Source organism: Acomys russatus, chromosome 8 (assembly GCF_903995435.1).
Source record: "Acomys russatus chromosome 8, mAcoRus1.1, whole genome shotgun sequence".
Taxonomy (NCBI): domain Eukaryota; kingdom Metazoa; phylum Chordata; class Mammalia; order Rodentia; family Muridae; genus Acomys; species Acomys russatus.
In genome coordinates, this window is record NC_067144.1 from 27,721,567 (window position 1) to 27,738,477 (window position 16,911).

The following is a 16,911-nucleotide window of genomic DNA, read 5'->3' on the forward strand; positions in this document are numbered from 1 at the left end:
ATCCTTACTCGGTCAGCAGGCTTGCATGACATGCCCTAGCTCTGAGACCCTATCGGCTGTATCTGTTATTTAAATTAAAAAAACAAGAAACTAAATAAATTTATCTGCCAAAACCTCCCAAAGTGGTACAGAGTGCTCAAGTGCTGGGATTCAGAGGAAGTTTATGAAATAGAGAGGAGACAAGCTAACAAATCTCTAATATTCTGTTTTTTAATTGTTAAAGACATTCTTAGTAAAAAAAAAATGTATTAAGTAAAATAAAGAGGAAAATTTTATTAGATACATACAAGTAAAAAGAATGAACAGATATGTGAGTATAACTATATCTACCAGAAGTGTGACTGAAGTAAATTCACATTTCAAACGTGTTTCAGATTGTAGAGAAACAAATCTCTAGATTGTGTTAGTTGGACATAAAGTAATGCAGGAATGTAAGAAATGAGATACATATATACACGTGCCAGGCATGTGTGGAAGGAAAGAAAGTGCATAGTAAATTGTTAACATGCAAAGCTTAATTTCAGACAGCATACATTTTATGTCTAAAATGTTTAATATAACTTTGGTCCTAGGGAGCTAATAATATCCACTCATTGCATATGTAACAAAAATATGTACAGTGGCCACAAGGTAACAATCAGTTAAAAAACAGTTAACAAAAATTAAATATTTCAACACGGGAAGTGTCTTATTTCAGCTCACATTATAGGGTATACAAAAGTTTAAAAAAAAAAATCAGGGTCCGGAAAGATGGCTAGATGGTTAAGAGCACTTGCTGCTCTTGTAGAAGATGCAGGTTCAGTTCCTAGCACCTCATGGCAGCTCCCAACCTTCTGGAGCTTCACTTACAGAGTGTACTGCGCTCCCCTGGCCTCCACAGGCATTGTAGATATGTGGTGCATAGACAACACATGCACATAAGTAAAATAAAAGTATGTAAAACTTTTTTTTTCCCCCTGAGACAGGGTCTCCCTATGTAACCCTAGCTGTCCTGGAGCTCACTCTGTAGAGCAGGGTGGCCTTGAACTCACAGAGATCCACCTGCCTCACCTTCCCAAGGGCTGGGATTTAAGGCTTGTGCCACCAGCACCCAGCATAAATAAATCTTTTGTTGACGTCATAAAGAAGGAATGATAGGAGAAATAATACATGTTCTCTTTTGTGGTTGTTTATTGAGACAGCATCCCATATGTAGCTCTGGCTGGACTAGAACTCACAGAGATCCACCTGCTTCTGCCTTCAGCATGCTTGATTAAAGGCTTATGTCATCACACGTAGCCTCATAAATGATTCTTAACCTGTGAATATTAATCATGGGGGGGGGTGCTGCGTTCATGCATGCATGTGTGTGTGAGAGCAAGTGAGCACCTGGGTCAGAGGCCACCTTGTGGGAGATTTAGAAATACCACTCAGTGTAGAACCCTTGCCTAGTGTGTTTAAGGCTCTGGGTTTGATTGCCAGGAAAAAAAAAAAAAAAGCTTTAGATGGTTCAGTATAATATGATGGTATTTAATCGATATCTTTTTCATAAAATTTTCAGGTATTTTCTTCTCAAGAATCATTCCAATGACACTGTAGTGAATGTCCTTGAATAAATGAAATTCTTAGACTTGCTGCATCAAAGGGTAGATAATATGCTTCTGTGGGCGACTTGTGAGCTGATCAAGAGGGAGGTGGGCTGGGCCCCATGTTGCAGGCTTTTCTGTCTCAGCCGAAAGGACCAGTGCTGACAGACCAGAGGTAGAGTGGAAGAGTGTGAGGAACTGAGTGGTACCCACAACAAGCGAGCTGCACTCAGAGCTTCTGAAGAAGATTACTATTGGATAATTGTGATCAGCAAAGAGATTTGAACTGGCAGTGAAAAGTGCTCTATGCTACTTGAAAATTTTTTCCCTTTGAGACTGGGTCTTACTATGTCTCTCTGGCTGACCTGGAAGTCACTGTGTAGGCCACGCTGGCTTCAAGGTAAAAGATCCAGCCACTTCTGACGCCTGTGTGCTGGGATTAAAGGTGTCCACCACCATATCTGGCTTCATTGCTTGAATTTTATGTGGCCTCTTCTTTCAGTGGGCAGCTACTAATGTACACACAATGATTGCTTGTATATATGTGGAAAATATCTGGAATTAATACCAGCAGGTGTCAAAAGCAGAGGGCACTGGCACTTCATAAGATAGCTTGTCTTGTTTAAAATTTTGCAAGGATCAGTGTGGTTAACTGAATTTTAAAAAACTAATTTATTTTTATTTTTTATTTTATGTACATTAGTATGAATGTGTTAGATCCCTTGGGCCCGGAGTTACAGACAGGTGTGAGCTGCCATGTGGGTGCTGGGAAATGAACCCAGGTCCTGTGGAAGAGCTGACAGAGCTTAACTACTGAGCCATCTCTCCAGTCCCGGTTAACTGAATTTTAAAGAGGCCTTTGAGTTAGTTCTCTTTCAGTTATGAAGTAAGTTTTATGTTAAAGGTATTTGTAGTTTACAGTTTCTGAAGAGTGGAGCTGTGTAGCAAAGAAAGTTTCTCTAGCTTTATATATTTCTTTATGCTTTGAAAATAGTTTTTTTTTTTTAATACTAAGGGCTTGTTGTGTGGTTTAAAAAAAGAAATTAAAAACAAAAACAGAAATAAATTTTAAATTGTATGAGGAGATCATGCTTTTGGTTGATTTCCTTTTTCCAGATACAGGTTGGCTGAGATGCACCACAAAAAGCAGCCCAGTCTGGGAGCGGGAGTCTATTATCACACATTCTTGGAATGGTGTCCTAGCAGCTCATCTCTGACATGAGCACCAAACATGGTGGTGACTGGAGTGATGGCAGGAGCCAACAGACACTGCTGAAAGATGCGAGATATTTTTAAGGGCAGAGAAAGTCAGGACTTCTGACAGACAGCAGTTACTGGAAATGGAAGACAACGTGACACATCAACAGAGCCTTCTGTTCCCTCTTGGATATAGAAAGCAGCTACTGGAGACAGGAATAGATGAAGAGTTTTTCTTGTGTGCTGAGCCCCACTGTTGCGCACCTGCAGGACATGCACAAAGGCTGTGCTCTACAACAGGATTTTGGCCAGAGATGCTACCCAGTGAAGATGGGGCCATGTTAGCTGCACAAATATACTAGATGGTGTTTGCCCATGTCCAGGTTACGTAAGCATTTTAAGGCCAGAGTGTGTCCTGGTTAGTAAGCAATACCTGAGTCTGTGTCCAAAGATTTTTGTATTGAATGAGTTAAACCATGTGGAACTAGTAAGAGCACATTTGAGGAGAAGTGTTTTTTAGCGCAAAATGCTGGAGAAAACAACTGCAAATAAGCAGAGGGCAAAGTTGGCCAAAACATTAAGTAGGATGGTGAGTGAGAGCATGTGTCTGTGTGATGCTCTTGTGCCACAGCTTTGAGTATTTGGTGACATGGAGAAATGCTTGTGGTCAATATAAAAAATAATGTAGAGTTGCTTATGGACTACCACTTTTGAAAATTAGGATGCACAAAGAAAGAAAACCTCCAGAAAGTTCCGCAGTGCTTGTTGAGGGATGCAGTAGAGTAATTGGAATGTGTAAGTGTTACTTTGTTTCCTAGGTGCACACACGCATACGCAGTGTAAGGTAAATACTAGTAGAGCAATGATCAAAGTAAGTAGAGCTCATTTTGTTATAGAGCAGAAAACTTGGTACAAGCCAGAGATTTAAGTTTAATTGTGGCATAATTCCCATGAGTCACGCTCTTGTCTAGAAGGGTAAAGTCATTTTGACTGAAGACGTTTGTACTTTGAAAGAGTAAGGGGATGGGGGAAGCAGGAGAAGGCACAGGAAAGGGTAATAGGGAATGACTATGACTAAAGAACGTTATGTGTATGTGTGAAATGCTGTGGTGAAACCTGTTACTTTAGTATACAGTTAATACATACTAATAAAATCATAAAGAGATACAAGGTTTTAAAAACTATATGTGCTAGCTGGCATGGTGGCGCACACCTTTAATCCCAGGACTCAGGAGGCAGAGGCAGGCGGATTGCTGTAAGTTTGAGGCCAGCCTGGTCTACAAAGCAAGTCTAGGACAGCCAAGGCTATACACAGAGAAACCCTGTCTCCAAAAAACAAACAAACAAACAAAAAACAACAACAACAACAAAAACAAATGTGTTAATCATTCCATAAACATTTAAAGTAAATATGAAACATTTTAAAATACACTAAGCAATAGCAAGCCAGAATTAAATATGAGAAACTGAAATCTTGTTTCTTTCTTTCTTTCTTCCTTCCTTCCTTCCTTCCTTCCTTCCTTCCTTTCTTTCTTTCTTTTCTTTCTTTCTTTCTTTCTTTCTTTCTTTCTTTCTTTCTTTATTGTTTCTTTCTTTCTTTCTTTCTTTCTTTCTTTCTTTCTTTCTTTCTTTCTGAGGCAGGGTCTCTCTGTGTAGCTCTGGCTGTCCTAGAACTTGCTATGTAGACTAAGCTGGCCTCGAACTCATAGAGATCCACCTGCTGTTGCCGGGATTAAAGGCATTCACCGTTACACCCAGCTTATTTATTTATTTTAAAGATGTATTTTTACTCTCTATATATGAGTGTTTTGCCTTTCTGTGCACTGTGTGTGTAGTGCCCACAGGGACCAGAGGAAGGAGTTGGATACCCTGGAATGCCTGTTTCTGTTTTGGTGAGACAGGATTTTTCATAGATCAACCTCAGTTTACTAGCCAGGCTGGCCTCAAACATACAGCAATCCTCCTGCCTCACCCTCTCTAGTGCTGGTTAACAGGCCTGTATGACCACATCAAGCTCACTTTACTTTTTCTTTCCTTCCCTCCTCTGCCCTTCCTTCTCTTCTCCTCCCTCCCCCTCCCCGTTTTACCTCTCTATTATTTATTTATTTACATTTTTTTTCTTTTGGGGGCATACCCTGCTGCCATGGATGTGGGTGGATGTCAGAGGACAACTTGTGGGTCCATGGGCTCAAACTCTGAACACAGGTGGTCAGCTTAGTGAGCACTTTCACCTGAGACATCTCGTCCCTCCCGCCTTTTTTTCTCCCTTTCTGTTTTGGACAGGGTAGACCCACCCATTTGGCCTCTAAGTTGTGCTCCTACTCCTTCCTCTACCTCCCTAATGTGGAATGACTGGTGTGTGCCACCATACCTACCAGTTTCACTTTCTTTTTTTTTTTATTGCATTTTTATTAGGGGCATGCATGTGGAGGGCTGAGGATGACTTGAGGAGTTCTTTCTCTTCCACCATGTGGATCCTGGGATAGGTCTCAGGCCATCAAGTATGGAGGCCAGCACCTTTGTCCACTGAGCCATTTCACTCTCTTTATACTATCATTTACCACACAAAAGCTCTTACTTTTAATGAAGCTCAGTTTATTTTTGTTTATCACTTGTGTTTTTTGCTGTTATGTCCAACAGTTTTGTAATGTTGTGTTGAATTAGACATTTTAAAAACACTTATTTTAAACTACGTGTGTGTGTGTGTGTGTGTGTGTGTGTGTGTGTGTGTCCACTGAGGCCAGAAGAGCATGTCACATGGAGTTGACGTTAGAGTTACACCCCTCTGTGTCGGTACTAGAATTCCAGTTGAAAATTCTAACACATTTGAAGCAGGTGACTTGAATATGGTATTGTATGAAAAAACTAAATCAGGTTGCTTCTGTACATGGCTTTGGGTTGATGCTTTTGCTTTCTAAGTTTCCTAGCTTGATGTGTTATCTCATACCTGTAATCCTAGCTCTTGAGAGGCTGAGGCAGGAGCAGCAGATCAAGACCAGATGGGTTATATAATAAGTTTGATGCCAGTCTGTGCTAGATGAGACTATTGCAAAAAAAGAAAACTGAGGCGCATTTGTGTGCTGAGTTCAATCACTTAGTGTCCACTGCAATGGTTTTAGTTTATGTAATCATCATCACAGTCAACCTTAGAACATTTTTATCGCCCAGAAAAGAAACTTCAAGACCATTTGTTGTTTCACTGAAGGCAGCAAGTGCTGAGACTGACAGGTCAAGGAAAACCACAAACAGATCCAAGGTGTAATTTATTAGCAATGCCTAGAGAGGAACCTGCCATGGGCAGCAACAGGATAGGAAGATCCTGGTGCCCTCAGGCAGAAGGGATGAGTCCAAATGTGGAGCTAGACTACACTGTGCAGAGGTAGAGTGTACCTGGGCCTTCTTTTAGAAGAAAATCCCCCATGCAATTAAAATGTCATTTGCTATTTAGGAAACTGTCCAGATACCAGCAACCAGCACAAAATGCTCAGCTGACTGTCTAGTGACTCTGTCCTTATGGTGTTTGTAATTTGTGCCAGTAGCACTTAGTGGACAAAATGGCAGTCGATCAATAGAAAAATGAATAAACAGCAAGTGTTATAGATTCATACACAGTTATAGGTTCATACTTAGTAATAAAAAGGAGCAGACTTCTGGAAGAAAGTATATGCATTTACATTAGACTGAGTGCAAGCTTGCCACAAGAGAATTCCAGCTACTACATCTCTATAAAGTCCAGTGGAGGAAACAGAAAAGTAATTACCTCTAAAGCTGGAAGGGACTGACTAGGAAAGGCCAGGCAATGACTTTGCCTGGTGGTATTGTCTATAGTTTGATGAGGATTGGGTCATAGAAGCATGTGCACCTGTCAGAGCTGAATGGTGTGCTTAAATGTTTGCAATGTGCATGTGTGTGTGAGTTTTACCTCAGGGGAAAAGGTCATAGAAAATGTGACTTGATGCAGGAGATCTGAGGACCACCATGTAAGAGCCAATGGACTTGACACATTTCCCAGTACTTGTTTCTTTTCACACAGATAATAACTCATAGATTATTAATATATTTTAGCATTTGTCTTTAAAAATTCATGGCACTTTAACTATTTTAAGGAGTATGTTTATTTAGTCATGTAAATAGTGTATTAAACATGCCATTTGAGCTGGGTATGAGACTCAGTGGCCTAAGGCCCTGAGTCATTTAACCTCAGTGCCAAGAAGAGAGGAAAAGCCATGTCTTCATTAGTAGGTTAATTGGTAAATAGACAAATATTTATGATAATGTAGTTACTGTTTTACATCAGGAATGTAAAGTTTGGAGGGTAGAGATATGGCTCAGTCAGTAAAGTGTTTGCTGTGCAAGCATGAGGACCCGAGTTCACATCACCAGAACCTTTGTAAAAGCTAGGTATGGGCACACCCTGTAATTCCAGAGCTGAGGGGGAAGAGATGGGAATACCTCTAGGGCCCCAATACTCAGCCAGCTAGTCAAATCAGTGGCCTTGATGTTCAGTGTCTGTCCATCCACCTCTGGCCCCTCATTTCTCTCTGTCTGTCAGGAGCTCACCATGTAGCCCTGGCTCAACCCCCTCAGTGCTGTGATTACATTCATGTGCCACCATAACAAAGATTTTGTATTATGCTTTTCTTCTGAAGTTATTTGTTGGATCTAGGTGTGTGTGTGTGTGTGTGTGTATGTGTATGTGTGTGTTGTGAACTCCCATGGGTTTTAAAGTTTAGAAACATGTTATCTACAAATAGGAATACTTTAACTTCTTTTCTGATCTATATCCCTTTTAGATCTTTTTGTGAACATGTGTGCATATATATCTGATGTATATATATTTATGTATTTATGGGTTCATGGATATGCATGTATGGACACACTTACGTGTGCATGCACATATGAAGATCAGGAGTTGACTTGGCGTGTCTTCCTCCGTCACCCTTGACCTTATTTTAATTGTTTTAAGACATGGCCTCTCACGGAACCCAGCAAGCTTCCACTAAGCTTGCTGACCCGTGAGCCTCTGGGGTTCACTTGTTTCCACCTGTCATGGCTGAGGTTACAGCATGCGCTACCATAGCCAGATTTGTTATGTGGGTGCTGAAGATCCGAGCTTGTGTCCTTATGTTTACATGGCAAGCACTTGCCCACCGAGCCATTTCCCAAGCCCTAACTCAGTATACTGAGAGGCCTCCACGTTGATTTCCACAGTGGCTACTGTAGTTTACACTCCCTTGAATAGCTTTTTTTTTTTTTTTTTTTTTTTTTATTAAAAACAGGAACAGCAAAAGAGTGCCTACTTTCTTCACTCTTATTTTATTTTATTCTTTTTCAAGACAGGGTTTCTCTGTGTAACCTTGGCTGTCCTAAACTCACTTTGTTGACCAGGCTGGCCTTGAACTCACAGTGATCTGCCTGCCTCTGCTTCCCACATGCTAGGATTACCATGCCCAACTCCACTCTTATTTTATATAGTGCTCAAAGTCTTAGCAAGAAACCAAGATAGAAAGCTTTGAAAGAGGGGGCAATAAAATGGAAAGTGATAGAAGCTACCAGATGTCCTTCTGTGGGCTCCACAAGTGGGTGCACTTACACACTCATGTGTATATGCCACACACACATAAACCACACACATAGGCGTACATGTATGTGCACACACTCAAACATACAAGCAAAAGACCTAACTAACATAGAATTCCCATATATGTATGACCCATTTTTGGTATATACCATTCCTGGGTCTATACCCAAAGGATTGTACGTATTATAAGGATACATGCCCACCCATGTTTATTGTTACCCTCTTCACAGTAGCAAGGAAGTAGAGTCAGCCTTGATGACCATCAACAGATGAATGGGTAATGCAACACACACACACACACACACACACACACAGTGAAGTTATGAAATGTTCAGGAAATTAATAGAACTGAAAAACATTATTTTAAGCAAGATAATCTAAAAACATAAATCCCACATGTTCTCTCTCACCTGCGGACTCCTAGACATGAAACCTGCAGACAGAAAGCGCTGGGACCCTCTAGATAATTCTTACTACATAGGCTTACGAAACATTACCCTAAATAGAGCTGAGTTTCTCAGACTTTCTGAGCATGTGGTGAGGAAAAGAAAGGAGAAAGGGATGTCACCCAAGAAGAGTTAGCATCCTAGGCTGTCCTCATCCTTCCACTTCTAGGTCTGATATGAAGATGTGATGTGGGGTTTTGTTTTGTTTTTTTGTTTTTGTTTTTTTGGTAGGTTGATTAGTTTGGTTTGGTTGGTTGTTTTTCTGAGACAAGGTTTCTCTGTGTTGCTCTGGCTGTCCTGGACTTGCTCTGTAGACCAGGCTGGCCTCGAACTCACAGAGATCCATCTCCCTCTGCCTTCCTAAATTACAGGGGTGTACTGGGATTACAGGGGTGTGCCACCACACCGGCTGACTGTTTTGAATGTTTTTATTGCATATACAGGTCCCAGGTCTTCAGCCTACTTTCTTAGCTCTGAGCAAGTTGTCAGTCACTCCTACAAAAAATAAGGGGGCAGAGATCTAGGGAGCACCTGAAGACCTTCCTGTGGGAACAAGAGGACCAAAGTTAGGACCCCCTCCGTAATGAGCCACCAGATGGGCATGGTGGCTCACCTGCAGTTCTAGCCTTTGAGGGTGGAGACGGCGTCCCCAGAGCAGGGTGCTATGAGAGACTAACCATATTGACAGCAAACTCTGAATTTAGCTGAGAGTCATCGCCTCAAAGAGTAGAGTAGAAGGCGACTAAGATAACTGACATCACCTCATGCACGTGCATTCACACTTGGATCTCCTCATGCGTGCACGTTGACACACTCACATGTGCCCACACACATGTGAACACACACCACACAACGCTCCTATATACATATGCAGACAAATAAAATTTTAAATAAGGAAAAATAGGAAATAGAAAGATAAATTTTGTATTGAGAGTAGCTCTTAATATTAGACATAACATAGAGGTCTTCGGAGATCCATGGGTAATGAGGCCCCAAGAGACTGTGAGCATACAGAACTGAAGAGAGCATGTCTGCATGCCCTCCCTTGCCTGGAAGACCCCCCTTTTTGCAGGGGTAGAACAGGAGTTACCCATTGGGAAAAAAAGGCTTTTGCGAGTACCTGCATTTACCTGTTCTCCAGGTGGGGAAAGGTCAGGGTTATCTTCATGCCTCTAAAGCGTGCCTGCATGCCCCCAGCTGCCAGCTTCATCTCATGGCTTCCTGCTGGCTATAAACACTCACTGGTTTTTCTTTTTTGTAGTAAGAAGAAAATATAACCTATAGCGGCCATCTTCTGGCAGAAGATGATAGATTTGAATCAGAAAGAGGAGGTGTTGGAAGCCAGGAGTCCAAAGTGAAGAAGCGCTGCAAGCCCTTGGGTGAGAAGGGAGATGGGTTGCTGTGCACGTGCTTGCTGCCTCGCCGCATCGCTGCCCCGCTGCATCGCTGCCCCGTGGTTCTGCACTGTGAGGTGCTGCTCTAGGCCTTAGGCGGCCTCAGCAATCGAAAGGAGAAGGTAGAACAGGAGCAGGGTGCTAAAATGAGTTGTTTTTGAAAAACATTATAATAGTTGGGGTTTTTTGTTTTTGTTTCTGTGACCTGTGTGTGCGTGTCATGGTGTGTGTGGAGGTCAGAAAACAACATACAGGACTTGGTTCCTCTTTCTACTGTGTGGGTCTCGGCATGGAACTAGGGTCATCAGGCTTGGTAGAGATACTTTTACCCATCTTCCTTGCCCTGGAGGTGAGTTTTGACTATCCGTTCTCCACAGGCCGTATCAGTCAGTACTCCTTGTCAGGCCCTCACCTGCTAGCTGTCCTTCTGACCCCCTTCTTTTTAGGGCTGGAGCTTATTCTGAGATATCATGTAAATTTTCAGAGCTAACATTTCCTGGATCCTGATTATTTCCAGGCACCAAGGGGCTGTACCTTCCTTGAATCATTTCATTTTCCTTCTCAAAACAACCCAGTTAGGTAGAACTGAGGTTCCAAAGGGAGTCTGCCCACGACCAGCTAGAAAGGTCACAACCAGATTTTAAATCCATGCTTTCTGAAGTCACCTCTGTACTTTTTACCTCCCTTTCCTTCCCAGAAGAAAATGGGGGAATCGTATTTGTACCTTTTCCCTTGTAGCCAGCCCAACAGGTACCCTAGCTTGGTGGCCTCTTTTGGAAGGTTTGCTGGTTCCTGAGAGTTAAGCATGAATACTTTCTTTATCAGGTGGTGGAAAATCAGAAAAGAGAAGGAAACCACCTTCTGTATTGCTGACCTTGCACAACTGTACTTGATGTAGTAACATCTCTGCCTGCAGGCATTCCCCGTCTATGAGTATGTTTCCCTACAGGACATCTGTTTCTAGCCAAGTAGTGGTGTATGCCCCAGATCCCAAGACCCAGGAAACTGAGGCAGAAAGATTACAAGTTTTTAGGCCATCCCTGAACTATATAATGAGACTCTGTCTCAGAAGAGAGGGGGAAGAGGACAAAGAATGGAGAAACAGGAAAATCCATTGTCTTCACATTTTAAATATTGGAAAAGTTTTCACACCCACACTTTAGTGAGTCTCCATTGATAATATGAGACTTCTGGAACTTTGAAGATGAAGAAAGCCTCACTATGTCTTACACCTGCTACTTATAAAAGTGTCCTTTGTTGTTTCTGGAGAGTAGTCTGGCAGTGTGTTCTCACAGTTCATGCTGGCCAAGCACTTTTCCAGCTTTACCTGTAAAATCTAACTCCGAAGCCCAGGCTAGTCCGACATTGGCCATGTAGCCCAGACTAGCCCTAACCTCACGATACCCCTGTCTCTACCTTCCAGAGGTGAGATCTCAAGCATGCCTCTTATTTTCTTATACCTCTTCATCTACAACACTTAGTAAAGTGTTTTTTCTGTGTTTTCTTTTTTCTTTTTCTTTTCTTTTCTTTCATTTTTTTTTTTTCTGAGACAGAGTTTCTCTGTGTAGCCCTGGCTGTACTATCTTTGTAGATGAGGCTGGCCTCAAACACACAGAGATCCACTTGCCTCTGCCTCCCCAAGCGCTGGGATTACAGGCATGCGCCACTGCTCCCAGCTCTGTGTTAATTTTTTAAAATAGCATTTTGGTATTGAAATCGAATTGCCATTTGATTTCTCCAAACTCTAGAACAAGTAAGCATCTTGGTGTATCTGTCTTGATTTGTTTGTTTTTTAATTCACTTTATAGGTTCCTATCACTGTCACCATGCCAGAAATGACAGAACATGAGGCGCCTATGAAAAAGCAGCACAGGTGTGTATCCACAGCCCCAAGTAATATCATGTAGGTGGATAAGAAGCAAGATTAGTTTGCTAAACAGTCTTTGAATTTTTATGTCTATAAAATGATTAATCTCCATAAATATGTATAGGTGGGTAGAAATAGGTTTACTAGAAGAGATTGGCATGGCTAAAATATACCTGTCTTTATTTTCTCAGAAGTGTGACAAGTAAGAGTGGTCATCAGTAGTTGAAACATTATATCAAAGCTATGTTACATGTTTGCTTTCTAAGGACATTTTCACTGGCATGCTGCACTCTTTTTGTAGATCCTGAAACATTTAGATTATATTTAATTCATAACATTATAATCCATTAATGACATACATAGCATTGCTTTTCATTTTCTTATAGCCCCTCTTCTGAGTTGCTAGCATTTTAGGCAATGTCTGCCTAGAATTCTGTGACCACTACTTTTAATAATCTTAAAACTACCATTCTCTCTTTTCCAAGTAGCTATTGGTGAAAGCTAATGTGTTGGGTAATTATGCAAAAAGGGAAAGGCAATGTCGTTATAGAAATTTTAGGAAAATGTAAGAGTTTGGATAAGCTGAGTACACAGATGCAAAGGATGACTGGGATGCAGTTGGCACTGTACGAGTTGTTGCCACCACATTTCCCTTGGCGGGAATCGCAAAGCTGTTCCCTCCTACTCACTCCTGCCTGCAGCTCCCAACACCTCCCCTGCACATCCGCACTTGAATTACATTTTCAAATAGTGACGGTTTGCCTTGACGGATTCTATTCTTAGCATCTGATTTCTGGGTATCAGTAGAGAATTGTTCTGACTTTTCAAAATTATATCTGTTAAATTTGTTTGAAAGTACCTGAGCCTGGCACAGTGGTACACTCCTGTAATCCCAGCACTTGAGAGGGCAGAGGCTCGGATCTCTATGAGTTCAAGGCCATCCTGACCTACAAGGCGATTCCAAGACAGCCAAGGCTACACAGAAACCCTGTCTTGGAAAAAATAAAAACAAACAAAAGTTTCTGCATTAAAGTTTTCATACCATAACATCCACTGAATATTTTTTCTTCAGATGATTCCTTATTGATGCAATAAATGCAGTTTCATAAAATTTATTCTTATGGTTATGAAAGTAAATGCTTTTTTGTTATCTTCCTGTTACCTGCCTGTGCACTTTCTATTTCAGAAAGAAGAACCGGGAGACACACAATGCAGGTATGTGCAGCAACTCGAACCCTGGTGAAGTCAACTGTACCATGATTGATTATAAGTTTGTATGTTGTAAATATGGAATTATTGTTATGTCTTAGAAAGGGCAAATTTATTGGGGCTTTTGGGGGGCACTTGGAGACAGGGTCTCTCTGTGTAGCCTTGGCTGTCCCAGATTTGCTCTGTAGACTGGACTGGCCCCGAACTCACAGTGATCTGCCTGCCTCTGCCTCCCAAGTGCTGGGATTAAAGGCATGTGTCATCATGCCCGGCAAATTTATTGTTTTTATTGACAAAATATTCCCAGAGCCTTGTGTAGCTGACTGTACAACATCTGATTTGTTAATGTTGGATTTGTTATGAAATTAGAATAATTTGGGGGCTAGTGTTGGCAGGGGGTTCACTCAGGCCATTGGGAATCTGCACACTTTCTAGAGGGAAGCTCCCTGAGGAAGGGAGGTGATCAGTGGACTGTTTGCATGTGGCAGTCTTCCTTCTGAGACAAAGTCTCTCTGTGTAGCTCTGACTGGCCTGGAATTCACAGAGAGCCACTGGCCTCTGCCTCCTGAGTGCTGGCACTGTGCCACTATGCCTAGTGCATGTGGACAATCTTAAATTGTACAGCTTTCCATCATCAAAATATGTATAAATAAATATATCTCTAATGTTAGAAGTACAGGCCAAAGCCAGGGAAGTACACAATGTTAATTGTGTGTCCATTTTCACTTTGGCATATTGTACAACACTTAATTTTGAATCGGAGACTGTATTCTGCAGTCAGAATAAAAATTGTTACTTCTATTATTTCACATCTGTAGCTATAGCTATATATAGGAGAGGATCTCTGGGGAGAATTTATCCAGAAAGAGACATTGAACACTGGTGGAACGAGTGTGAGTGTGTCACCTTTGCAATTCACTCAGATAACAATGAGTACAATTGTCAGAAAATTAGTAAACTAAGCCTTACTTAAAGCCTAGTGTAAAAGTAATGTTTATTCTCCTGGCTCAGTTGTTGTCTTGGAGGCTTTCTGCCTCCTGCTAACCTAGGCCTAGTCCTGGAAGCTTCTAGCCTCCATACAATCTAACCCATGCCTAGAATGTTTTCAGCCTCTGAAACTTACTGCTTAATAAGCTCACCCTTGCTTTTTCTTCCTGAGCACTGGGCTGGCTGGCTCAGCTCAGCTGTTCTGGCTCAAACTCTTCTCCCAGCTGACTCACTCTATCTGGCTTCTCTCTTGGCCCTGGAATGCCTCTGTTTGGCCTCTACTAACGCCAGCGGTCTTCTATAGTCTTCTGTCATCTTCTGTCTTCACCTGAGTTCTCTGCAACCCATCTCTCTATTACTGTCTTGGTAAAACTGCTTCCTCTCTGTAAAGCTGCCTCTTAAATAGCTTCCCTTTCCTCTCTCTTCTCATGAAAGTTGAACGTATCCTATTCTGTCAAATCTTCTCTGATTTGTCGCCTTTACTGCCACTCAATTAGACATCACTTTCAAACATCAGCGTGTCCTTCTACAAACTAACTTTACCTTTGCTTGGGATTAAAGGCATGTATCACCATGTAGCCTGGACCTAAGCTTTTCTTTACCTGATACTTGCTCTATACCAGGCTGGCCTTGAACTCAGATCAGTTTGCCTTTGTCTCGTGTATTAAAGGTGTGTTTGTATCCAGCCAGGTAACACAGACCTAGAAGGTCTTTGGATGTGATCTTTTTCTAGAACAGTCTTCTACAGCCTAGCAATCAATTGCTAGACAGGAAGACTTTTAAAAATAGACCAGAGTAATTTATTATTATATGTGTGTGTTAAATTTGAATTATTTTTAATTATGTGTGTTGGTATATGCAGGTGCTGTATGTACAGACATACAAGTATGTATGAAGTTTAGATCCCCTAGGAGCTGGAGTTACAGGTGGTTGTGAGCCACCTAATGTGGGTGCTAGGAACTGAATCAGGTTCTCTGGGAGAGCAATAAATGCTCCTAATCGCTCAGCCATCTCTCCAGCCCAAGAGGCATGTTTTTACTTTTAGCATCTTATAGAAATTATTTAAATGAACTCTTTTGTATTCTTACTTATTTTAGAGGTTTAGCATGTCAGTCTGGAACATTTTGGCAGTTAATTAACAAGTTGTCAATTGCCATAGGGCAACTACATTCATTTCTGTTGCCATGATAAAATATCTTGATCAAAAGCAACATACAGGAGTATCAAATGGCTTATAATTCCAAGTTGATATTCATCACTGAGGGAAACATAAAGCAGAGACTCAAGCAGCTAGTCACGTCACATTAATAGTCAAAAGCAAAGAAACAATAAATACATTCTTGCTTGTTTTCAGCGACCTTCCTCCTTTCTTATACCATTCAGGATCTCTGCATAGGGAATGGAGTCACCCATGGTGGACTTAAGATAGTCTTCCACAGATATGACCACCGGGCAACCTGATCTAGCAATTCCTCATTAAAATCCTCTCTTCCTACGTGATCTTAGGCTGTGCTAAGTTGATTGTTAAAGGAGCTGGTACTCCTTGTTTCTAAGATAGAAAAGATCCTACATGGCTAGAGTGGATATCTCCGAAACTATAGACAAAACCAAGCCAGTGCCTTTTCTTATCTATTTTAAGATCTAACCAACAGCTGCTTCTATTCCATAAAGGCCTAGTCATCTTACAGTAGACATTTTAAGGTGCTTAAAATTTATTTACTTATTTATTGCTTTTTTGAGACAGGGTTTCTCTATGTAGCCTTGGCCCTCCTGGACTCTAGACAAGGGTGGCCTTTAACTCACATCTGCCTCTCAGAGTGCTGGGATTACAGGCACGCGCCATCACACCTGGCAGGTTCTTAAATTTTAAAGAAAGGTCTCATTTGCTAAAAAAGAGGCAGCTTTAAAGTTGGTTGTTGGGCTGCTGCGATGCCTCAGCAGGTGAAGTTGCTTGCCACTGAGCAGGGCAGTCTGAGTTTGCTAACTGGAACAGACATGATGGAAAGAGAGAAATGACTTTACAAGTCATCATCTCTCCTCCATGTGTGTGCAGCACACACACACACGATACATACACAAATAAATGTAAAAATGAATTTAAAATTTCTACTAGTTATTTGACTTATAATGGAAAGATGGCCTAATAATAACACATTGTTAACAGTTCTTTTTTATCGTTTTCTTAATATGTATGTATATTTTACCTGCATGTGTGTTTGTGGAACAGCTATGTGCGTAGTGCCCTTGGAGGCTAGCAGAGGTCATGGATCCCCTTGAACTGAAGTGACAGGTTGTGAGATGCTATGTGGGTGCTGGGAATCAAACCCTGGTCCTCTGGAAGAGCAGCCAGTGCTCTAAACTACTAAGCCATCTTTCCAGCCTCTTTTTACCATTTTAATGTATTATTATTTATTATTTTTTTCACAATTCTTATAGAAGCGGTACATTTATTTTTATAATATTTGACTTAAAATATTGCATTCTTAAAACTTGTATGTATAACCTTAGTTACTTATTTTTGGTGAATAATGATTATTAGTTTAGGGTTCGATTTCTTTTCCCATGTCCCGTGGCAGGTGCTCTGCCCCTGACCTATAGACCCCACCTCTTCACATGTGATTCTTTACTGACAATTCCTTTGTCCAGGGAAATTGAACACTTTGGC

At 41.3% G+C, this 16,911-nt stretch overlaps 1 protein-coding gene across 1 annotated transcript in view; it reads left to right on the forward strand.

Annotated features, from left to right (window-relative positions):
* The window catches only part of Usf3 (upstream transcription factor family member 3), a 47,406-nt gene that overhangs the window by 9,896 nt on the left and 20,599 nt on the right, over positions 1-16,911 (forward strand). The window contains exons 2-4 of the mRNA XM_051149974.1: positions 10,051-10,168; positions 11,992-12,056; positions 13,237-13,265. Coding sequence (XP_051005931.1) covers positions 12,010-12,056; positions 13,237-13,265 — 76 coding nt within the window. The 5' untranslated portion in view covers positions 10,051-10,168; positions 11,992-12,009. The remainder of the gene's footprint in view (positions 1-10,050; positions 10,169-11,991; positions 12,057-13,236; positions 13,266-16,911) is intronic.